Source organism: Dermacentor andersoni, chromosome 3 (assembly GCF_023375885.2).
Source record: "Dermacentor andersoni chromosome 3, qqDerAnde1_hic_scaffold, whole genome shotgun sequence".
Lineage (NCBI taxonomy): Eukaryota > Metazoa > Arthropoda > Arachnida > Ixodida > Ixodidae > Dermacentor > Dermacentor andersoni.
Genome location: NC_092816.1, coordinates 149,987,871 through 150,012,581, shown reverse-complemented (window position 1 = coordinate 150,012,581; position 24,711 = coordinate 149,987,871). Strand labels below are relative to the sequence as shown.

Sequence of the window (24,711 nt, the reverse complement as noted above, 5' to 3'; positions counted from 1 at the left end):
TCAGGTCTCACTATCCGCCCCGACTTCCGGCTAGGCTTCCCCGCTTGCCGTGTATCCCGATCCCGCTCTATCGTTCACGCCGGTCTCCCGCTTTTCGTATGCATGGCATCCAAAGCGGCGCGGCTGGAATTTACCAAGTTAATAACAGCCATGGTTAGACAAGCTCACGTGCGCTACTTTCGGGTCTGCTTGCTTCGGCCGCGCGCGCGTTGAGCCACAGAACAGAGCCGCGAAGTTGCAGGAGCCGAAAGTTGTTTATCCGCCCAGTGTTGCCACAACCCATAGCATCGCCGCTTTCCTTAAACTACATCGGCACATGAATGTCTCAAACACATAAAAAAGACTAGAAATCATTTCTAAACAAACTTTTACGCGTTTTCAGAGTGTTCCGTAATTCAAAAGCTATAATAATTGTCGTTAAAGTTTTTTTTTTTTGTCATGTGTTTCACGACAGCGCATTTGCCTCGTCTAGCCACACTGATAACAACGCAGCGACTCGCCGGCGGCGGCCGGCCTGTCTTCGCTCCATGTAGCGCAGCCCGACGAACATACGGCGTTGCGCCGCGGCAGATTGTCTGCCGCCCGAACTTCGTTGTGAAAGTTCGCTCCATGTATTCTGGCCTTTACAGTCAATCTTTGCCGAAGTGCAATCTGGCAGCACCGACGGCGCGTGCCGCATGTTCGTGCTGCATGACGGCATCCTCTACCGCCGCAATATCAACCCTGACGGCCCTGAGTTGCTGCTTGTCCTTCCTCGTCATCTGCGACCCGTCGTTCTCGACCAACTTCACCATGCACCGACGGCGGGACACCTTGAAAATTTGCATATATACGACCGCGCACGACGCCGGTTGTTGTGGCCGGGGCTCTACCGCTCTGTGCGTCGTCATGTCGCAACTTGCGAATTGTGTCAGCGCTGAAAGAAACCTCCCCTGCCACCTGTCGGACGACTCCGTCCCATTGAAGTTACCTCTGAGCCGTTATTTTGCGTAGGCCTTGACCTGTTTTTCCCCTTTCCGACAACGAATAGAGGTAACAAATGGATCACCGTCGCTACTGATTACGCGATAACAAAGGCGTTGCCGACTAGTTGCGCAACTGACGTCGCCGATTTTCTCCTTCACGACATATTTCTCCAGCACGGTGCACCTCGACAGTTACTTACAGACCGCGGCCGCTCGTTTTTGTCGCGAGTTGTCGACGACCTCCTCCGCTTTTCTCCCACTGAGCACAAGCTGTCCACCGCCTACTACCCACAAACGAACAGTGTAACGTCTCCACCAAACAATCACAGAGATGCTGTCGATGTACGTCTCCAACGATCACCGCGACTGGGACGCCACGCTGGCTTACGTGACGTTCGCGTATAATTCTTCTCGACATGACACCGCAGGATATTCACCCTTTTATCTATTGTATGGTCGCGACCCCACACTGCCGATTGACACCATCCTCCCTTCTGTGCCACGTGTTGCAACTGAGTACGCTCGTGAAGTCGTCGATCGCTCTCGCATGGCACGTCAAATCTCCCAATCTCGTTTATCAGCCTCACAGCATATACAGAAAGAGCGTTACGACTGCGGCCATCGCGATATTAAGTTCGCACCAGTGACGACGAGACGAGATCAATGACGAGATTTCGGCGCTACACTTTGATGCATCCTCAGGCCAGACGCTTGTTGACGTCGTGCACGTTTCACGGCTGAAGCCATACTTCGCTCGCAATTCTTCGCCTGCAATACGCGGAGACGGCGCTTCGTCACCCGGGGGTCCTGTTACGGAAGGATGAGAGGAGAGAGAGGAAGAAGAAGATTGGAGACGCTGGCTGCTGCGTGTTGTTGATGGTCAGCCATCTTAGCTATTCTGACTCATCCTGTATATATATTGTAAATATAGTTTTTATATACTCGCAATATCCCCGTAACAATATCATTTATGTCATGCCATGTGATCATGGGTGTGAAACAGTTCACGTCGTTCCATTCAGAACATTAATATCATTCATGTCATGTCTCATATGCTACGGACGTGGCGGATTGCGTTTTTGGAGACATTGAAGGTAACAAAACGTAGCCGTCGCATCCGTAAAGTTGGCTTGTCAGCGGTGCGGCAGAAAATTTGACGTCAAATTAGATGACGTGTTGGCGCTCGGCGAGTAGTGGCAGTAGCGGCAAAAGGAAAGGATAGATGCAACTGGCACGACTCTGCTCCGTTTGGAAGCACGTATTGGAACACAAAAATTGCCCCGATAGCAGCCCAGCCTTTTGGGGTGGATACATCCTTTCACCCAGTCCTTGCCATCTTTCTAGAGTGAAAGCGGTTCATTGCAGCGTGACCCGTATCGTAAGAGAAATCTGGGGACTTTGCTGGACAATTTGCTTTTAAATTAGTCTTCGTAGGTACTGTAAATGAATACGTGATTTGTTCCCCCGTTTAACCACCGCTTAAATTTCCGTTCAAACTGGATCCTAGCGCTCATTACAGACCTTGTAATGGCGAAGCGTAAGTCTTTTGTCGTCAGTGGTTGGCCCTTGGAACTGGGGTGTACGTAAAATCATTTTTCTCTCTAGGCAGTACCACGGCAGTCGGCGACGTGAGGAATACGTGCCACAAATGCAGGCTATGCCTATTTGCCCTGCCGCTATAGACGAGCACTGGACTATAAACTGCAAAGGAACAATTCAGAATCAAAACAGTTTGCTGTAACAAACCATCAATATTCATCGGCATCTACCTAAGCCCTCCTTCTAGCTCTTCGCGCGCTTCGGGCCGGGTCTCTTCGTTCGTCTTCGCAGAAACCCACCGTGCCAGGCCTGGTGGTAAAACACAACAAAAGAACATCTAATGCAGAAGTCAAAGGGAAAATGATATAATAATGCGGAAACATTAAAAACAAACAGAAAATGTTTGTCGAACAAGAGTCGATCAGAACTACGGACCTCGTAGTCATGAGCGCTGTACTGCGACCGCAAAGTAAGAATTGGCGAAGGGAAGGTCAGCTTATTCCGTGCTATTTATCCGCTGTTGTGCCCTGTAGGTCGGCTAGGGACAAACAGAGCTAAGCGCGTTCGTGTGCGCAATACTGTGCTACATAAGGAAAATGATATTTAGAGACAAGGTCCCCCACGCAGTCCCCAGATTTCTCTCACTGTATGAACCGCACTGCAAAGAACCGTTCCCGCCTCGAAAGCGCCATCGGCATATAGGTTATCTAGGGCGCGGTCGCGTGCTGCAGTCGCTGCTTGCCAAATGCATTTCTTTGGAGTGTTTTAGGCTAGATTTGTGGTCTTGCTTGTGTGGGTTTGTGCATTTGTGTGCGTATCGGCACATAGGTGGTACGTGTTTGTGCATGTGCCTGAGTAAATGTGTGTGCCTCAGTGCGCGTGTTCGTACGTCTCTGTGTGAGTGTATGCGCGTTCTTTGCGAGTGTGTGTTTATCATAGTGACCCTGTATGTGTGTGTGCGTACGTGTTTGTGTGAATGTGTGTGCATTGATGTATATGTTCGTGTTTCGCGCGTTTGTGGTGACGTGTGCATGTATGTCTGTGCGTGTATATGTGCGCATCTATGTGAGTGCGTGCGTATGGATGTACTTCCTAGGATTGGTACTGCCTTAAAATTACTTTTTTAAACAACAAACCTCTTCAAACTAGGTACAATGATTGGCAAGAAGAACGACTTCTTTGTGTACATGTATTTAGAGGAGATCTCCTGAAAAACTATCCTCTTAAATACTTAAATCGGTGTTTAAAGCTTTCTTGCTGATATTTGACAAAACCGAACGCTTCCTGTTACCGAATATCAACTTTTGACTCAATTTTCCCAGGCAAATGTGCATGATGCATTGGTACAAGCTCGAACACACCGTGACAGAGGTGCAAATCAACATAGTGTCGTCGGAGAACGTGTCGCCACCCTGCAAGCCAGGTTTGGCATTGAGGCTCCCTCGACAGGGAAGAGAGCGGAGAAAGTAGAGAACTCCGCTGATCTACTGAGATGGAAGGTAGTGAAGGAGTCGGATACACACCGGCCCACTGCCAGAAACTCGCGAGCACCCGCCACAGCTTTGGAAATGCTTAGGAATGTTATATGTACACGCAAAAAGGAATGCTGTTCATAAGGCAGAGATGGGGAGGCTAAGCAAAGCTGTAACGAACGAGTAGCACTTCCACGTAATGCCCCATTCACGTAATGAGCGCGCCATGTTGTAGCCCATTTTGTCATAAGTATTCATTGCGGCATACACGGGAAAGGTTAGGTTAAGCCACTCATCCCTCAAGTGTGCAGAATAAGTCACGTGGCGCACCAAAGTATAAGATAACTTTTTAGGCCCTGTGTCTGCATTGTGTGCCTGAAGCGCTCGATTGCAGCTGTAATTTCCTACTAACCTCCACCCATGAATGTGGGAGCGGTGCCACTGTCGCCAAAGGTGGGTGGAGATGGCTTAGCACGCTGTCTTCCTACTGAAAGATCTAACTAAATACGACGAAGGACCCGGAGGAGTGAATCCATCGGTCTCTCACCTGCGCGAAGGTGCTTCTAAGAGGTCCCCAAAGGGAGAACTGTCCAATCGTCTAACTCTCACAGAGGCCTCGTGAAGTGAAATCGTTGACTGCGACAAGAGCGCCCCAACGACAGGGTGCTTGTAAATTGCTGTGCGAATGCCGCTTGTGGTATCCCATGACAACGGGAGCGAGGACAATTTCGCACAAGCCTAACGACAGAAATTAGAGGCACTGATCCAGGTAGGAATCGCTATATGCGAGGGAATAGGAGAGGGAGAGAGAGAGCCACAATGGGAAAGAGTACCCAATGCTTGCGTAAGTGTTCCTTTTCTAATGAGATTAGGCACGACTCAGTAGGTGGTGGCTTAAATTTATTTGCGACCTCATTGGCTAGTGTAATGTCAGTGTGGGCCAGCAGTTGCCGCCACCTCTTTTTATTTGTTTACTGAAATATATTTATAGGCTGGTATTGAACGCATTTTATTGAGTCAAGCCTGTAATGACTACGCTTATAGATCAGTAACACTGTGTTAAACGCACCGCTAGTGTGAGTCGTAAGCGTTTGGTGGCCTAAAAGTGCGACTCGGTGTTTCGCATGTAGTGACAGTTGTCTTGGGCTCTAGTTCAAGAAAAGTAAAACAGTAAGGCACTGTGTACTTGTTTATCTTCTCTATTGTAAAGCATGCTCCTCGATTGACTTTGTAGATATTTTGAGTTGAATATATTTCCAGGTTTCTGATTTCTATCCTGCATTTTCATTTATCAAGGCCGATGAATACCTTCAAGAGACATCGTCGTCTTCAAAGAAGAAAGAGGAAGCTTTACTGGCACCATGTCGATGCCGACGATGCTGCATGCTAAATATGTATACGAAGTAGGCGGATCTCTTCGCTTACCTACTAACTTCGGGCTGACCAGGTACGCAGGCACCATGACGATGCCTATGATGCCGCTGCAAGCCGCCGTCCGTTGGACACCCACGAATTCCGCGGTGAGCACGTACCTGATGCACAAAATGTAACCTTGAGACACTCCTACCAGCGATGAGAGCGATACCAAGGGCGCAAAGCTGGACACGTGAGGCATTGCGATGAGGCCCACGGAAACTACCGCGAAGCTGATCGAGTACAAAGGACGACGGGTCCAGGGCATGCAGTCCGCTACCAAAGGTGCCACGGTGCGGCCCGCAACCTGACCTATTGCGGACAGCGTTATCATGTGCTTGGCAGTCTGAACTGCTATGCCTTTGTCTAGACTGTAATCCACGATCGTTCCGAAGACTTCGACGGTCGTGAAGTCCCCGACAAGTATCGCTCCGAGGAGAACGTAGAAGGAAGGCATAGTGAAGATCGTCATCACGTCTTTCAGTGAGGCGCTCTCTTCAAGCCTCAATTTTGTCGTCGGTTGTGGTCTTTGCTTTTGTTGATTTCTGCGATGAGAAATAAATGTTGTCACAATTAGTAGAAATGCGCCATCGAAACAATGGCAGAAAATGAGCTTGACAATTTTGTATTGTGTATCGCGGTGCTAACGCTGAGTGGATGCAAAATACTCATGTGCAGGCAAAATACAAGATTAGCTCTACGCGACAGCTCTCTAACAGGTACGTTACAAAAAACACCTGGTGTGGATCAAATTTATTCAGTACCAGAAGTTTTGCTCTAAATACCTCTAATTTATATAAATGTACATTCTCATAAGGCCGTGGTTTATTTAACTATCAAGACATCTAACTGGCGCAACAATTTCAATCGATGAATATGCATCCCTATATGATAAGGCGGTCTCTCTTCTACACTGTGGTTGAACCACTCGACAAAGGCTTACAGGTGGGCACCACTAGCTGTGCATTTTTTAAGACTACAGGCTAACGTTTGAACACGTGGTTTGTTAGTATATTTGCTATAGGGTCATTCCGCGCCAACATTCCCAACCGTGGCGTTCAACCAATCTCCATTTCTGCCAAAAACTTACGAAAGAAATTCGAGCGCATAAACATTACTTGCGCAGCATTTTTCCAAATTAAGCTGAGCGAATTTTTTTTTTTTTTTGGGCCAGGGGGGGTCTCTGAATTTTATGAAAGGGCGCAAAGCCTCGCGCTATTTGGGTTATTTCATTGTCTGAACATTGTGCTTTTATTATAAAATAGTCTTACACGATGCGTTCTATTCTTTAACCCTTTACACCGACGTAAAAGGGCTCAACGTATAGCGTCCTCGGGAATTTTTGCACAAAACATGGTCATGGAAGAAAACCTGGCAGTATTTTCATAGAACTGAGCCTAACGCAACATCTTCTAAACTATTGTTTTCGCCAATGCGGCGTGCACATCATGTACAATAAACGCCTGACTTTGGGAAAAGTCCTGTATTGGCCTATGTTTATAAATTGGTAACACACAAAGATGGCCCATAGAAAAATAGGCTGAAAAGCGCATTATATTGACAAGCATAAGAACTTCCGTCACGAAAATTTTTATCGAATTTGTTTCAGTTTTAATGTAGATAAAAAAAATTATGTGAGTCTCACCACAGGAACATTTTGGTTCGCGTTTCGTCTTCACCTTATAGCATATGGACGCGAAATACAAACCAGGGTGGCGCAGATGGTTGTGTGAGGAGAGGAATAAAATTCGGGATCACCAGATGTTCGCAAGAGATTAAATCCTGAACGTGTGCCTACTTCAGGGCTGTCCACATTGGGCACTTTCGTGTTACTGGAAGTATGCTTGCGCGGCCGCCCGCGCGTTCAAGTGGTACAGGGGGCCACAAATCGCTTTCACGAGCGTGAACTCGGGCAAGAACTTGCACGGCCCACGCTCGCTGAACGTGAAACCAACGAAAAAAACGCATACATATGGTGAATATGGTTGATAGGCAGCTTTGCTGAGCATATTTGACTAGTTCCGTCATCAGTATCTAATAATCCTCCAGCTATTTGGGGCCAGATAGACAGTGGTCGACAAAGCTTTTGTTGCGACACACAGCCCAGGGCCTTTGTGGTGTTAAGCCTGAAGAAACGATTAGGTACAGCTGTTTATTATTGGCCGCATTGTCTTACTTATGTCGATACTATTGTTAGATTTCTGACTGTTATCGCGCTTTTGTACGGGGTGGTCATATTTAGGTTTTACGAATTTTCAGTAAAATTGGCTGTTGCAGATATCATAATTCTAGTTCTTGAGAGGGATTGGTCAGAGAGGCGCACCTTACTTGCACGAGAACTCAAAACATATATTAAACAAATGAAGTTTCGCTAATTAGCATCACAATTATGAGAAAATTCTGCGCTTGGCCGTCCAAAAACAAGATCTTATTTTTGAAGTACGCATTATTGGGGGACTGCGGAGTAGCTTTTACCGCCAGAGGATCTTCAAAGTGCCCCCACTGCAAAGCGCACGGATGTTTTCGCCCACATACAATTGCGGCCGCCGCGGCCGGGATTTGTTCCCGTGACATCGGGCTTAGGAGCGCAAAACCATAGCAGCTAAGCTACCGCGGCTATTCGCTTTAGAAGTAGTTACTTTACAGCGCATGTTAGCAGTGTACGAATTCTAACCGTTGAGTTTACAAGGCGTATACGCTTGCAGTGATGTTGCAGAATGAAGCTAGTTTAAGAATATGTGCGATAAAACTCGCCGTAATAATGCATTGTTGTGCCGCTTACTCGTTTAAAAAAACGCTCTTTTATGCATTGAAGCACAAACGTAACTCGAACACTTACGTATTTTGTGCCAGATCTTTTGAAAATTATATCATCCTGGAAATTCATTTCAAGTGGATACGTCTTGTAGGCTCACCGGCTGGGATTTGTAAACTTCAATAAGTGCTGTAAAATAAATAATTACGAAGTTTAATAGTGAATTTTTGTTAATTAGTTGAATGTGTGTTTCGACTTCACGTGACAGTATTGTCCGCTTCTTCGAATAATCCAGCTGAAGAACAAGAATTGTGCTGTCTGCCGCAGGTGATTGTTAAAAATAACTTAGAATCTAAAAATCACCCTGAATAGTATACAAAAGATACACTAAAAAAAAAGAGAGAGCTTAAAACCGTATGCTGCGGATATATCGTGTATTTCTTTACGCAGCAAATTCAATCAATTGTGCGTCCCGCCACCAAGCTATGAGGTGAAGCCGAAGTGCCAACCAACATACTGTACTGGTGGAACTCAAGTTAAAAATGTTTTTCTCTGTAGAAACATAAATTTCTACGATTTACGTTTCCGTGGCGGAACCTGTTTTGCTTCTCAATTATGTCAGCTTTCTCGGCACTTTTCCTTGGTCCACCTTAGTTCGTTACCAACTTCTAAACCTCAACAAGAATAGCGTTTTCGCCAAAGTCAGACTTTTAAGTTACAGCCCGTGCTCTGCACATCAGCGAAAATAAAATTTACAATATTGCATGCGTTAACGACAGTTTTATAAAAATAATTTAATGTTTTCATCCACGATCGTTCTCTAATAAAATATTCAGCAAAACGCCATAATTTCTGCATTTCACCTAGGTGCTGAGGATTTAAATACATGAGAGAATTTTGTGCAAATGAAGGCATAATGCGCAGATAAACCACAAATCTTGAAAGAATGCACGATGGAGTCGTGTTCTGGCAAGTTTTTGTTTCGCACCTAGTTGTCCACCGTTTGGTAAAATTCAAATGGCCCTCACGAGCGTTATTTTTATTCGCACAGAATATTTTTGGAAAATATTGTGCAATTATTGCAGAGTACTATGGCATATAGGTGCAATAAAGGTGCATTTGTTTCGGTACATTTTAGAAAGAAATGGATTGTCATCGAGCTGGGACAGCTGACATGACATGACGTGACAGCTGAAATTACGTCATGCAAGCATGCTTCAACCTCTGCACAATTTTTAGCGTCAAGAGTGGGAGTTTGTTACGTGCTCGTAAGCTTACGCCTCCGTCATTTTCGTTGAGCAATTTTTATGGGCACGTTAGTGTGGCAAAGACAAACCAGTAGACAACATTACTAAAAAATTATGTCGCTTCGTTTACCTGATTTGGCAGGTGGAGTTGTCATTACTGGTAGAACCATAATGCCCGGGTTTGTGGACGCCATTCTGCGGAAGGTGCACCGTACTTCGTGTCCAACCCAGTCGCATAGGAGTAGGGGTTTTGGCCAGCATGACTAACGCCGTTGAGTTTAAAACCATTGCTCCGAAGACGAGAAGTGCTCCTTGAAGGGCGTACGCGTCCACCAGCCCCGAGAGCACGAACTGGCTCACAATGGCCGACAGGCCGTATGAGATAAAGATAAAAGACGTCGCGACAGAGCGGTATTTGTCGAAATGCTGGAGGGTGTATATGGCGGATGCCGTCAGGAATGTTCCGTGTCCGAAACCTGCGCAAAGAAAAAGCTATATTACCATAACATTCTGCTAGGAATACAATCCACTTGTATTTCCTACCCTATCCTCGTGGCTTTAGGAACAATACAGAGAACGGCGTTGAAGAGAATGTACGAAACATAGCACACAAAGGAAGTTCGCAAACATAGCACAGCGTTTTTTCGGGGCTAGTTGGTGATCTGTGCTTCCCTTCGTGCCTCCGTATGTTTGTAGGTTCTAGGCTAATACTGTAAGAAGTACGAATGTAGGGTCCGGCGCTCGCACATTCCTATTGGACTGCTGCATTCTTTGGCTTGATGCTGTGACACCTGAACTGAGCTATCACGGGTACTTTGTCACTAGAAAGAAAGAATTTTGCCAACAGCGCTTCAGAGGTCCGGAGAGTCTGGCTATTCTTGGTTCTGTGACGGTCATTTCAACAATTACGCTATGTCGACGTGGGTTACATTTGATAACTTGCAACGATATCCAATAGCACGTAACGGAGCATGTGGTGCGCGTGCTGAATGGTGGTGATGTGCGCAGCTTCCGATAGCGCGGAAATATTTGGAGATATAAAAAGGAGGGTACTGTCAAAGTCCTAGTCTATCGGCAAGCGAAATGCAGGAACTTACCAGTGACGGCCGGAAAGTACATGGGAAAGCAGTGTTTCTCACCGTGCATCGCTCCGACGGTAACGGTCATCCATGTCATATTTGGGGCAAAGGCTGCGCAGACAAAGGCCACCGATGTTAGTATGGTGCTAAGAAGCACCACGTGGTATGTGTTGAGGTATCGCTGAAGTCCATAGACGCCCAGCCCTGTAAGTGATTGTACAATGTAGGTACATTATTTCAGGACAAAGAAAACGGAAGCTTCAGATGCCTACCTTGCGCTGAATTTCTGGTGCCGGTCGAATATATATGAAACCTTTCATTAGTATTGCAGTTCTGATTATAGCTCCGCTAAAACGCGAAATCTACGAACGGGCCATTTTCAAAACGCGGCTCCCGGGTGCATAATACTGGGCTTTTTCCAGACGAATAGATAAGTATATGCCGTGAATTTACGTTGAGCTATACTTGATATCATCGTTGCGTTTTGCCCGTTGTGTAGAGTGAAGCTAACGTGCATTGTCCAATTGGGCACACTGCAAGTTCGCCGTAATCGGCATGCAAATAAGAAGGGCAATCTGCAAAAAATAATGACGTTTCGCAGCCTGTAACAAGCTGTTTCAATTATACTACAGCCGACCGCCAATAAATGAACTTCGGCTGAGATAGGCGCGGTTGATGCTCGTCCGAGCAGGGATGTTTCCATCAACTGTATTGGAGGGGGAATTTGTGGGTAAGTTGGTAAGAGACAGGCATTGAGTCGGAAATAGTTGCGACTATGCTAAGAAACTCCATCTTAGAAAATCGAATATTCTTGGGTGAGGGTGAGGATTCTGGTTAAGAATAGCTAGCTGCAGGCACTTTCCGATCTCATTGAAGTTCTTCAACTCTGCAAGTTTTCTTAAACACCACTTGAAGTTTGGTTAAAATTATATATAGCTCCAGCTATTACAACAACAAAGTAAGAAACACCGAACAGGTGCTTTCATTAGTATCCTCGTCAATTACCCCTGCCGCAGGCTAGCTGATTCCAACTTGCGCCTGCAAATTTCACAATTTCATCACCCCACATAATGTCCTGACGCCATCGACTGCGCTTCACTTCCCTTGGCACCTGTTCTCTTAATGTAATGGTGCGAAGGTTATGTGCCTTACGCATGTGATGTCCTGCCCAGAGCCATTTCTCCCTCCTACTTTTTAGAAGGATATCAAATACCCGCATTTGATCTATAACTTACATTTCCATCTTTGTGTCTCTTACGCTGATACCTAATACTTCGTTGTATCGCTGGCAACATTGCAGTGAAGAATAGTAGAATTAGGATGTGCGTTATTGGCAATAGAATGGAACATTTCATATACCAGTCCATGCATATTCGCTCATGAACTTTTGGGTACGTCAAAGATGCTGGCCCTATGGGTGCGCGACATAACGCTATACGCAATATTGAACGCTCTGCCTGCATTCATTAAGGCACGTCCTGAGCATCTATGAAAGCGACAAAGAATATTTTCTCGCCAAAATTAGACTGGGTGGATGAGATGTATCTTTGCCAGACTTTTCCGAAAAATAAAGGATCAGTCTATGCAGTGTACGCACTTGTGTGACCCTAAAGCTATTTAAAAAAAGTTAAATGCTCAAACTCGGAACGCATGGTGATGGTGATCATTTTTTCCGACGCAGATGAGACCTTGGAGATTAATTACATCAAAAATGGCGTTACAATAACAGTAAAAAGCTATCGCCATCTTTGCCGAAAGATGAATTCCATCGGCAAAAGAACGACGGGCACTGATGACAAGAGACGAGACATTCTCTTTGAGTCAATACACTGGTTCCCACACACCGTTTCGTCTAGGGTGTCTTTCGATTTTGCTTCCAAATAGCTTGACAACCCACGCAACAGTCCGGAGCTCACGCAAAGCAACATTTTTTTACCTAATTGGAAGGAACGCTTAAATAAAACAAGGGTAGACTGTTTAAACTCACAGGAAAGCCCCACGAACCATCAGTTTCATGAGTAAAGCTAGTTATTAGTAAAGCGTCGTAACCCTTCTAGGAAAATGGGAGAAGTTGATTAGTGTGACGAGAATTTTCTTGAAATACGAGTAATTTTCAAGCTTGTGGTAGTTTTCATATTTTAGTTGAATACATTTTAATCGCCCTCGCACACATACAAACTTCTGGATCGCCTACGCGATCCAGAAGTTTGTGTGGCCCTCGAGATGGAGGATGACGTACACGGAGGGAAATTCCGTTCAAAGGCCACATGTAGGGAGCAACTGACGTTTACAGCGGAGTCGACGCTGTGGATTTGTATACTTTCCGGATAATGTTTTGCTTTAGATGAGATCACGTACAGTCGCGGAGCTTCCATTTGAGGCACCGATGCGTTAACAGACGTGTATATGCAAAGCTCGAAGTCGACTTACCTGAGATGTTCGTGATTGTTGTGGCGACGCTTTTCGGCCAGGACGCCTCTTCCCTGGTTATGCCGAACTTCTCCACGAAAAACACGAGCAGGAGCCCAAACCACGCCCAAGGCATGCCCACCAGGAATGCGGCACCCGACAACGACAGTGGCACTCCCCAGCACTTGTCTGTGGTGGTGGGCAGCTCTCCCTGGCCTGTGTTTCAAATTTCAAGAGTGCTGTAGGGGGATCGGAGCAGTCATAACGATTCATTGTCGCACGAGTACACAGAAATTGGGCCTATCCCTAAGAACATTGGACCGCAAACAGAGAAACGCAAAGCTGTCCTCTCTTATAGAAGACAAGGAGCGCGCGCTGGAAGGCAATGTATTGGTGTTTCTCTTGCAATATTCTGATGTAAACGAGAAGAAAGGGGGCTAACTGAGGCGCCCGATTTTCGTTAGTCAAATCATAAGAAGCCAACAAACACTGACAGCAAGGACAACATAGGGGAATGTAGTTGCATGTAATAAATGAAGTAAAGAAACCATAAATTAATGGAAATAGAAGTGGATGAAAAAACAACTAGCCGCCGGTGGAGAACGGTCCCACAACCTTCGCATTTCGCGCGCGATGCTCAAAAAATTGAGCTACCGCGGCACCGTTTCCCCATCCACTTTCTTGAATATTTATATTTCCTTGTAGAACCCTGGTAGCGTTAGCCAGCGCCACCACTCAAGGACATTGGCGGCTGATGTATAACTACCTTTCCACCGCAGGCGTCGCTAGAACGCGATATTTTCGGTGAAGGCAACCGGCCAATAAACCCACACATGCTACCTGAAGGCTACAATGTTGCCGGCTTTCGAGACCCTCATTATGTAATAAACGAGAAGGAAGGGGGCCAACCAAGGCACCCGTTAAGGGCCGCTAGGTTAACCCCGGTTTTTGGAGTTAACCCCTTTTGTGTTAAGGCACACATTTTAGTGTGAAAAATTAACACAGTGACAAGAATACGTCATTGGAAGGGGGTGTGGAGAGCGAAGCCTCCTGCAGAATTGCGAAGTCCTTATTCAAGTACATGAGCATTTTTTACGTATATCAACATTGCCGAAATGTGACCACCATGACTGGCAATTTTACCTCCGACCTATTGCTCATAATCACATCAGCACATCCTCGGAGCAGCCACGGCGTTTGAACCACCCCGTTGACTTTGTACCTTCGCTCCCGTTGTTTTGTTGCAGTGCCACCCTTTCTTGAAAGTGTTGAGCAGGCTTCACTCAATGGTGTTTTCACCACAAACAACCTTGTATTATGTCACTTGCATCATTGGGGCAGATGACAATGAGGGCGCTATTGGGAGTTCGTATAGTCGACAGGGCTATGCAGCCGTTTATGAATTCTTGGTGCAGTTTGATGGGCGCGTAAAGCTAGTGCTTTTTCTCTTTCCGATATCTGTCATTTAACCGATTCATTCAATGCGCAGGGTAGCACACCGCACCTACGTCTAATGAACATTACGTTCCTTGTCTGTGTTTTCTCCCTGCTCTCGTGAGCCTTTTCGACAGTTCCAGTACTCCGACAGGCCTATATTTATTAAAGCAGAATGTTGTGCGTTCTTAATGTTGCCATTATGAAGGCCTAATTTATTGCATTGTATTGTATTCGCGCGACACCAATAGAATACTGTGCGCCATTACGAACGCGAGCGCAAGTGACTATTGTGCAATGTTCGATTATACATGCATAGATGTAGTTGACTGGAATGAGCACAGTGGTGCCAATTTGATGGCCACCCAGGGCAACGCCACTGCCATTTCGCTTCTCAGTTTTGAATATGGGAGAAGGTTCGGCCAATAAGTGCGATTCCTTGATGCACGCCTTGTTAAGAAAGGGGGTGGGGGTGGATGGGCGCTAGTGTCTGTACTTGTGTGCCTTCGTTATCCCGTCACAAATATTAATAATGAGTGAGAATGAATAAACTAAATAAATGAATGAACAAAATGAGAATGAATAAAGCATCAAAGGGGTAGTACTTTGATGGTTTACTCATTCTCATTTCATTTCCGCAGTCATACATCACCTCCTAGGTAGTATATATAGGCGAGCAAGTGTACCAATGAATAGTGCGCCAATAAAACAGGCAGTTCCCCCAAAAATTGGAACAATATATCTATATACACTTATCAATATATTTCGCGACACGATCACAAGGTACTGCAGAAAGATAAAGTAAAATTCCTGAAAACCGGCTAATAAACTTATCATAAGGTGCTTACCCATAAAAATGTCTCAAAATTGATATTGTCAGTTACAAAAAGAGGAACATCTGTTAATGAATTGTCGAATTGATGACGTCGAAATTTTGGATATTTTGAAGTTTGGGCAGCAAAGTAGACATTCTATGTACAAGCCCACCAGGTTCTGTGATGACCATCATGGTTGCGTTGTTTTTCCTAGATATTTCGAGATATCCAAACCAGAGTTAACACTCCTTTTCACTGATCTCTGGAACGAGGGGTGGATGGTTTATATGAGTAGTGAAAAACTGGGATACAGCGGTACTGGTTCTGTCATCATTCTAGCGCAAAACTCGAGCAATTTCAATGGCTGTTGGTGCTCAGCCTTTTTGGATCGCTTGTAGGAATGAGATTATTTTTCTAATATGTCACGAAATATCTTGAAAAATGTTGAAGCCTTACCAGCCTCTAAATTTTCTGTTGCCATTTTATGCTAAACGAAACATTCGTGATAAGAATTCATGGCGACCGTTCTGATCGATGTTTTATACTGTGGCAGGTATGTTTCTGCCCAGCACATTTTTTAAAGCGTCACATGTGGACTGCTGCAATATTTCAGCATATTTTAAGGTCGCGCATCTCCAAAGTGGTGTCAGTCTTAGGATATTTGCTAAACAAATATCGCTGGCTTCAATTTCGAAGATACAGGAAGTGCCCTAAATTTAGTAAATAACACGGCAATCAACTTATTATTACCTGAACATAACTATCCGCCCTTCAGGCTAATTTTCGGTGTCACCATCGCTCTGATATTATGTATAAACACATAAGTATTCTAGCGGAGAAAATCCCACAAGAGGTCGACGCTCGGAAGGCCTTCTTTTGCCTCATACCGTTTTATCTCTCCGTTTTTTCTCCTTTCTCATGCTGCTTGTGAATCCATCTTGTACACTCGGTTACGCTGAATGTTTCCTGTGCGGCTCGTAAGCGGGGACGCATAAACTTGGCACATGGGGTCGATGACGTCTGCTCTGGCGGTTGTGAAGGTGGCTAATGATGAAAACCACAGTCGACAGGACTGGGAATGCCGTCGTCGTCGCTGAGGCTGTGGGCAAGTAATTTGTCGTCGTTGAGTCTTCCGGCGCACAACTTGTCTGGCGATTGGCACAGATGGTTGCGCTCCTGTCGACGCTCTTGGAGTAAGTTTTTCGCCCGAACAACGGGTGGAGCTGTTGACATACGACAGGACACCGACAGCGCTGGCGATGTCTTTGTGGCTGCCGCGAGAGAATGCTTATGCATGTGCCTGCTCCACTGATTTCTTCTCGGGAACAGTTTGGGCAGCGCTTGGCAACGTGCGATGTCAAGCGCACGTTTCCTTTTTTTTTACTTAGGTGCAAGCCTGCGGCGCTTCAACTGAAGTGAAGCATAGGCTCGCGGGTCTTGCGCCTTCGACAATGCCCGCTGGCATTGTCGGCCCTGCCTTGCGTTGGCAACACAAAGAAAACGCACAGGAAGGCGTGCTTCTGAATCGCCCTTGCACGTAGGTGGATTAAAATGTGATTCAATGGGCAGATTTCTGATAAATGTGATCTCATTGGTGCTGGTCACCTTGGCGCCTTCCAGAGAGACCTCATTCAATGCGTGGCAATCGGCCGCGCCTACGGCCAATGAAGCGCTGACATCATAGGATAAGTCTCTCATGGATCAGGAAGCATTTTGTTGCTCTGGTCCACGGAGAGGTAGGGTTTCTGCATGGTTTGTATATCAAGTAAGAGTAGGTGGCCCCTTCAAGGGGAGGAATGATGGCGACACTAAGGGCCGCATCCCCAAACATTCTTGTTGGGAAGCGCTCTCGGTTTCTGGCAGTGATTGTGAGGTGTAGGATGACTCACAGCGGAAACAACAGTCCGCGGCTGGTGTCTAAGGCGAAATAGCCTGTGAACCTGTCAGTCGAGTGGCTGCAGGGTAAAAGGGCAGCATCGAGACGATGCTCCTCCCGAGCTCCGTCCGAGGACAGTGCTCGTCGTACTGGCCGGAGACAGAGGAGAGCCAACCGAAAGCAGCTATCAGAGACGCACTCCATACGAGCCAGGACCGCTTCTTGGCGGCTTCATACTTGTACCTTGCCTAGGCGGCATGGCGAAGTCACATTGCTGCAACTAGGCCTCATTTATTGTACAGCCAAACATGGCGATCACCTAATGGAGTGACGAGGCTGAGGCACTGTAACGGAGAGGAGCACTCAAGTGCCCGACGCTCCCAATGCTCCCTTTTTCTACTCTCCGCTCTTTTTTCCTTGGCTGCGCTGCCTTCTGCACATAGTCTTGTACAACACACACACACACACACATACACACACACATATATATATGTATATATATATATATATATATATATATATATATATATGACAGTAAATAAGTTTTCGAATAGCTGAATTGGAGCAAAGGCTCGAAGCCTGCACCCTAACCATTAGGCGACGGAAGCTCCTTCTTAAAGCGTAAGCTATTATGGCGCAATTGTAATAGTCTTTTCGGTTAGCGATGGTACCCGCCGCCGCTATCACCGGAAATGAGAAAAATAATCCCAGTTCCCGCCGCAATGGAACCCGGGCCCGCTGCACGGGCGTGATCTACTGTACCACTGAGGAACTGCAGCGCTTGCTTGCGTGTAGCGAAGAAATATACTCCATACAATAGTTCTAGGGCGCCAGAACCCACGGGATGTGAGATGCGCGCCCCGTGGCGTTGATGCGTGCACACACCACATTGCCGTTGCATATTATTACATCAGGTGTTGTGCCACGCATCAGTTTATGAATGGTGGGTACAGTCTAGATAGAGAAGGTTCGACGAAGAAGAAGAATATTGAAGAAATCTACACGAAAGATACTGGAATGAAAAACATGTATGGGATACCTGATTAAATCAAGCAGTGTAGGTGGCTGTTCGTCCCCGGCGCGTTCGAAAGGGGATGCCAATAAATCATCTTCATCATTACCACCGTATCGCGCCACTTGTCACGCGATGTGAGATGCACATCGCATAGCGTCGATATGCGCACATTCTGCATTGCAGTTGCTTGTTATTACGCCATCGCACGCCATGTAGTCACGTTGCAGTTGCATGTTGCGTGTAGCTGGACTTGGTCCACTCAAGGAGACAAGGTGACCATTTCTCATCGCCCCGTTTAAAAGGGGATTCGAATAAATGATTACCTTCATCGACAGCGGCACGGCATCGTACCACGGGTCATGAGATAGGACATCTGCGCCGCATAGTCTGTGCGCCTGTGTTCATTGTTCAACGCACGTTAAGGCACCTGCTCGCAAGTTAGAACCGTCTAGTGCGTCGTGCCAAAAATGCGGGTTCTATGTAGGCGCTCGTCCAGTTTACGCCATGCCTGTGCTGCGTGTGCCGCGCAGGCATGTGACATTCTTTTTTTTAATATAATAAGTTGCATGCTATCTTGCGCTCTCCTAGAAGCGCTTTTAAGCGGCCTTCATTGGCGGTAAGAGCTGCTGCTAAGTTATTCACTCAGTGCAGTCAATGGCTTTCCTGACATACCCAGAAAGTTATGGCCGTTAAACGCACGCATTTCTGTGTGTTCGATACATGCGTGACTCAGGTACAACTTTTTTTGCTATTGTAACAAACGAACAGTAATTTACGGCTGAATGATAGCCTGGGTTATATGAAATAACCACATAGATTTGGCTACCTTCCCAAGGAACGGGAACGTTTGCTGGCTTCCATTAGAATTACTCGTTCAAGTCAAAATCAATAACGAGTGAAGGGCGCCTGGAGGAGGACCACCACACTCTAAGAACAGTGTTATGGGCACTCTCTTTGAGGGAGCATCTGCTTTTCCCATATTTCACTCTCTTTTCGAGAGTAGATCGACCCTCTTTGAGAGAGAGTAGCTCAACCCCCCTGACAGAGTTTTGTTACTCCACCGCAAGGGAGTGCTATTACTCTTCCACAGAGTGCTAATACCCACCACACCGGATTAATGGTACTTCCCCAAACAGAGCGTTTCTTCTCTGCCAAACCAAGTAATTCTACTCCTCCAAGCCGACTGTCTCTACTCCCCAAAACAGAGTGCTAGTACTCTTCCCAATTGTGTGAATGCACGATTGGTAACGGTAACGGTAACGTTAGAAGGTATTCGCAATACTTACATGTGGGGAATATTTGATTTCTTCATAAAAAGCTCCTGCACTTATGCTTGGTGAATGGGATGTAATCTTCAGTCGCCGAGTTCCTCAAATGAAGCATTTTCTCTTAAAAGGTCAAAATCTTTATTGATCAGTCGCAAGACAAACTGAATAATAATTTGAGAAACATACTAACACATAAAATCATATTACAATGATGTCCATGAACTTTAGAACACATCTTGTAATAAATTATAAGTATATTCTCTAAAGTTTCATCAGTACTACAGGGTAGAAATATCCTTTATTTTCTACAGGCTCCACCTTCTCAAAAACAAAGAGTACGGTGAAACGTTAAGCGTAGAACAAACATGTGGAAACTGACAAAGTGGTAAAACTATGATCAAAGACAAATATGCGCCACACTACTCACCAGCAAACGCATTTCTGGCACAAAACGCATGCACTTATATAGCAGTGGTTAGCATATGAGCTGCTAAACAGAGGGCTGGTAATGTAGATAAATTGTGCAAGAAACTTTTTTTGTGTGCCATATTCTAAAACAGCAGCGCATTTGATAACATCCTGCAGAGTGTATGGATGTTCCTGACTGAGATTACTGTGCATTTCGAAATGTTTTGTATATTCTCATGTGAGGCCGTAGGTCTACCTAGCTTTGCTTATATTTCACATAAAGTTATTCATATATGGGCTGCCCCCCTTGTTTCTAGGTGTGTCTTGTCGTGGTTCTGCAGCAATATCCTGCGCGGTCTCAAAGCGGTAAGAAGGAGTATCATATTTCCTATTCGGTTGGCCTCCTCACAAATTTAATTCCAGGTGCTGTTGGGATTGATCCGTTACACTTTGTCACAAATAAATAAAACTAAATTTACAATACTATCTAGTATGTAGCAAATGAGTATAAAACTGCAAGAAGCATTGGCACTAAAATCTCGCACACAAAATTTCTTGATTTATACGGTAGCTTTTTATTCCCTTTATGGTAAGAATGCTACACTTCTGAGGAACAGCTTGCATAAGTACATGATGAATTATTGTCACTCGTTGAAAATGCAATCTAAGTATAGCATCGCTTCAGATGTGAACCAAAAATCTGATGTGATGAATGTCATGCAGCAAAGGGGACCTAAGCATAAGTATAGGCAGGGCAGTGCACGAAAAGGACAAACAAAAAAGGAAATCATAAATTGAGAAATCCACTATCCTGCCTCACATATCCCTTCGATGCGCGCAGATTTTGCATGCGGCTATGCATTACTTGCACAATGAATGAACTACCTGAAACTAAAGTTTTTTTTTTTTCCTACTGAAGTCGGTATGATGCGCTAAAGAAAAATAATTACACTTCACAGAATCTTCGTCTCAAAATAAGTACATATGTGTCTGGTAAGATTAATACATCGCCTTACTGTCCACTCTAGCTTATGTGCTGAAATTTACCATGTGCAAAATGCCTTAATTTTATTTTGCCTTATAAAAATTATGTGTACAGAAGCCATGAAAATAAGGGGCCCTTGCTTAACGCTATATGTTCACATCCACCAATTGATGAACAAGTGTTCTACTGAGATGCTCTCAGTTCTTTTCATTGCACGCATCTCTACCTCCACTAGCATACTTGGTTTGCAAGTAAATTGAGTCACCCTAATCAAAATGTCAAATACCTGCCAGAAGCTATTACATAACTATTTCATAGAAGGAGAAACCACAATTTTACATTTTAAAAATAATTTTCAAATCCAAGGGAGTCTCCGGCTTCTAAGACGTAAGGTGTGCACCACGTGTACACAGTTAAAGGCCTTAATTGCTCCTTGCATTCACTTCGGGAGGCACGAGCGGTTCTAATGAACTGATGAGAGCGCACGTAAACGATAATGACTTCTTAAACATGGGATTCTCTTCCTCCAATGCTTTCCCTTTCTCGAACCTAAAAGGAAGCCATATTTCTAAAATTCGGTGTAAAAAATAGATAAAAGGGAAGACATGAAAATCTGTCTGCTTCATGTAGCATTTAAAATACAGAGTAACAGTGGTTTGTATTTGCACCCTAGCATTCACATGCTGTTAAATGTAAGCTATTAAAGCTGTTAAATGTATGTAAGCACCTAACCAAGAGAGAGAGAGAGAGAGAGAGAGAGAAGGGAAGACAGAAAGGCAGGGAGGTTAACTAGACTGAGTCCAGTTTGCTACCCTACACGTGGGGAGGGGAATGGGGAGTGAAAGAGGGGGAGAGAGAACTTAGGTATAGGATGTCTACAGTCTGACACTCAAGTCTGTTTCCCTCAGGTAGCGAAAAAGCGCTCGAACTGCTTTCTGGGCCAATGAACTATGAGGCCAGGCCCCCAAGATCTTCGCTTCCGTAAATGGCCTGTCATCCAGTCTATTTAAGGCACACTGGAGAATCTCGCGTTGATTATCGAAGCGAGAACAGTGGCACAGAAGGTGACTGATGGTCTCTTCACACTTGCACTTCGCGCACATTGGTGAATCCGCCATTCCAATACGATAGCTGTAGGAGTTGGTGAATGCTACTCCTACCCACAGCCGACACAGCAGTGTTGCGTCACGTCGTGGAAGGTTCGGTGGTATTGTAAGTTTCAGTGATGGGTCGAGGCTGTGTAAACGACACTTAGAGTTCTGAGGTGCATGCCAGCAACCTAACGTAATTGTACGAGCGAGACTGCGAAGCTCTCTTGCAGCGTCGACTCTGGATAAAGGTATAAGGAGTGTCGGTGACCCAGCCTGGGCACGTCGGGCAGCGTCATCGGCGAGGTGATTACCAACGATGCCACAATGTCCCGGCAGCCACTGAAATATGATAGTATGTCCTCTTTCAGAAGCGCAATGGCAGGTTTCGTGGATTTGTGACACCAGCTGTTCATAATTGCCACGTCGTAAACTTCTCAAGGTCTGGAGGGCTGCTTTCGAGTCACAAAATATTGCCCATTCGTTGGGCGGTTCTTTTTCAATGTATTCGACAGCAGTGCGAAGAGCGGCCAGTTCAGAGCCTGTAGATGTCGTTACGTGTGATGTCATAAACTTGATGACGACCGATTGAGATGGTAGAACAACGGCGCCCGTAGAATTTTCCGAGACGGAACCATCCGTGTAAACATGAATTCGGTTAGAGTATGAACAATGCAGAAGTTCCAATGTGATCTGCTTGAGAGCCGCGGTGGTCAGACTAGCTTTCTTCACTATTCCTGGAACAGCAAGGTACACAGGAGGCTTCTTCAAGCACCACATAGGGGATGGCGTTCTTGTTGCGGGTGAGTGCCTCAAAGACAAAGAGTGCCGGTTAGCCGCAATTGATCTGGAGAACGCTGCCCTGGGTCTTTTCTCAGGCAATCGAGCGAGATGGTGGTCAGGGACTCGGGATATATGGCGAACATGCACCCGGAGCGCGTCGATATCTATATAGGTCCTTATTGGGTGGTCTCTCGCGGTGGCAATTGTTGCCACGGTTGAAGCATTTCGAGGTAGCCCCAGACATGTTCGAAGGGCTTGGCCTTGAATGCTCTGTAGGACATGGATGTTAGTTTTGTTAGCATTGGACAGCACTGGTGTGCTGTATCGCAAGTATCCCAGGAAGAGCGTCCTGTATAGTTGAAGCATAGATGCCACGGATGTGCCCCACGTTTTACCGGCGAGAAACCTTAGTATGTGGGAGATATAAGTAAGCCTCTTCTTCAAATATGTGATGTGGGGGCTCCATGAAAGGTCTCTGTCTATAATAACGCCTAGAAATCGGTGAGTTTTTGCGTAGGAAATTGGTTGGTGGTCAATAGAAATGGGGGTACCAGGTCATGGGCTTGTGGGTAAAGGCGACTAAGGCGCACTTCTCGGTCGAAATGCTGAGGCCTTGCGCACGCAGGTACGATGATGTTAGGGTCACTGCTTTTTGGAGCCGTGCACGCACCTGGAGACGTGTAACTGCCGAGGCCCATATGCATATGTCGTCAGCATATATGGAAAGGTTTACTGTATGTGGTAGAACGTCGGCAAGGCCAAGGATTGCAAGGTTGAACAAAGTGGGGCTAAGAACGCCACCCTGAGGGACGCCACGGTAAGTGTAATGGTCAGCAGTTCGGCCATCTGCACTGTGCACAAAGAAGGATCTTTTGAATAGATAGCTCCGAATCCACCGAAACATGCGTCCACCTATTCCATTATTTTCCAGGGCATCAAGGATGGCTTCATGCGTTACATTATCATAGGCGCTTTTCACGTCGAGGAATAGTGCAACCGATATACGCTTGTGGTGTTTTTCCTCTTGTACAGACGAGACTAGGTCGATGACGTTGTCAATGGAGGAACGGCCTCTTCTAAAACCAGCCATGGCATCGGGGTATACGTTGTGGCGCTCAAGATACCATTCTAGGTGGGTGAGAATCATTCTTTCCATGACCTTCCCAACACAGCTGGACAGCGCAATGGGTCGGTAGGACGCTAGGTCAAGTGGCGACTTTCCAGGCTTCAGGAGTGGTATCAAGCGGCTGGACTTCCACCGCTCAGGAACGACGCCATCATTCCATGACTGGTTATAACATTCCAGCAGTCTGCTTCGGTCATCTTCACCTAGGTGGCATAAAGCAGCGTAGGTGATGCCATCTGGTCCTGGCGACGATGAGCGCCTGCATGAGGCCAGAGCAGCGTCCAATTCCTCAAGTGAGAAGGACACATTCAATTCTGGGAAGCGTGTCGCAGGGACTTCACCCAGAATTTCACTATTGATGGTGACCACACTGCCCGCAATCTTCACACAGAAATCTTCGGCTATATCGACCTGTGAGCGGCCTTGATGGAGGGCTAGGGCTGAGAATGGGTGTCGTTGCTGTGGAGACGAGCCAAGGCCGCGCACCGTCCTCCATATGATAGACAGAGGCTTGCGGGGGTCAAGTGATTCGCAGAACGTCTTCCACCGTTGTTCCTCCAACCTGTCCATACGACGTTGGATTTTCTTCTGTATACGTCGAGCGACTCTAAGGTCATGAATTGACTTCGTGCGCCTGTATCGCCTCTCGGCTCTTCTGCGAATCGTTCGAAGTCGCTCAAGTTCCATGTCAAAATCCGTACGTTTTTTCGCAGATGTAAATGTGTACTTAGACGATTCCAGTACACTTGTAACAAGGTTTTCAATGGTGCCGGTAAATCCTTCTTTGCATGCCTCTTCCACCTTTGTCTTATACGTTGACCACCTTATATATGCTTGTCGGGAAGTACAAGAGGAGAAGCTTCCAAATCCATTGATAATTAAGTAGGTGGGAATATGGTCACTACCATGAGTCTCGATGTCAGAGAACCAGCGAACATTTTGACCAAGTTGCCGTGACACCAAGGTCAAGTCTAAGCAACTGCTATAGTTCGCACCACGCAAGTACGTCGGACTGCCATCGTTCATAATGCTAA

At 46.0% G+C, this 24,711-nt stretch overlaps 2 protein-coding genes across 3 annotated transcripts in view; one reads left to right on the top strand and one right to left on the bottom strand.

Moving 5' to 3' along the window:
• LOC126524642 (monocarboxylate transporter 14-like) overlaps nucleotides 1-24,711 on the top strand; it is a 344,518-nt gene that overhangs the window by 184,413 nt on the left and 135,394 nt on the right. The window lies entirely within an intron of this gene.
• The window catches only part of LOC126524641 (monocarboxylate transporter 12-like), a 45,502-nt gene that overhangs the window by 8,461 nt on the left and 12,330 nt on the right, over nucleotides 1-24,711 (bottom strand). The window contains exons 3-6 of the mRNA XM_050172939.3: nucleotides 12,901-13,095; nucleotides 10,531-10,674; nucleotides 9,522-9,867; nucleotides 5,402-5,934 (exon numbers count right to left, since the gene is read on the bottom strand). Coding sequence (XP_050028896.1) covers nucleotides 5,402-5,934; nucleotides 9,522-9,867; nucleotides 10,531-10,674; nucleotides 12,901-13,095 — 1,218 coding nt within the window. The remainder of the gene's footprint in view (nucleotides 1-5,401; nucleotides 5,935-9,521; nucleotides 9,868-10,530; nucleotides 10,675-12,900; nucleotides 13,096-24,711) is intronic.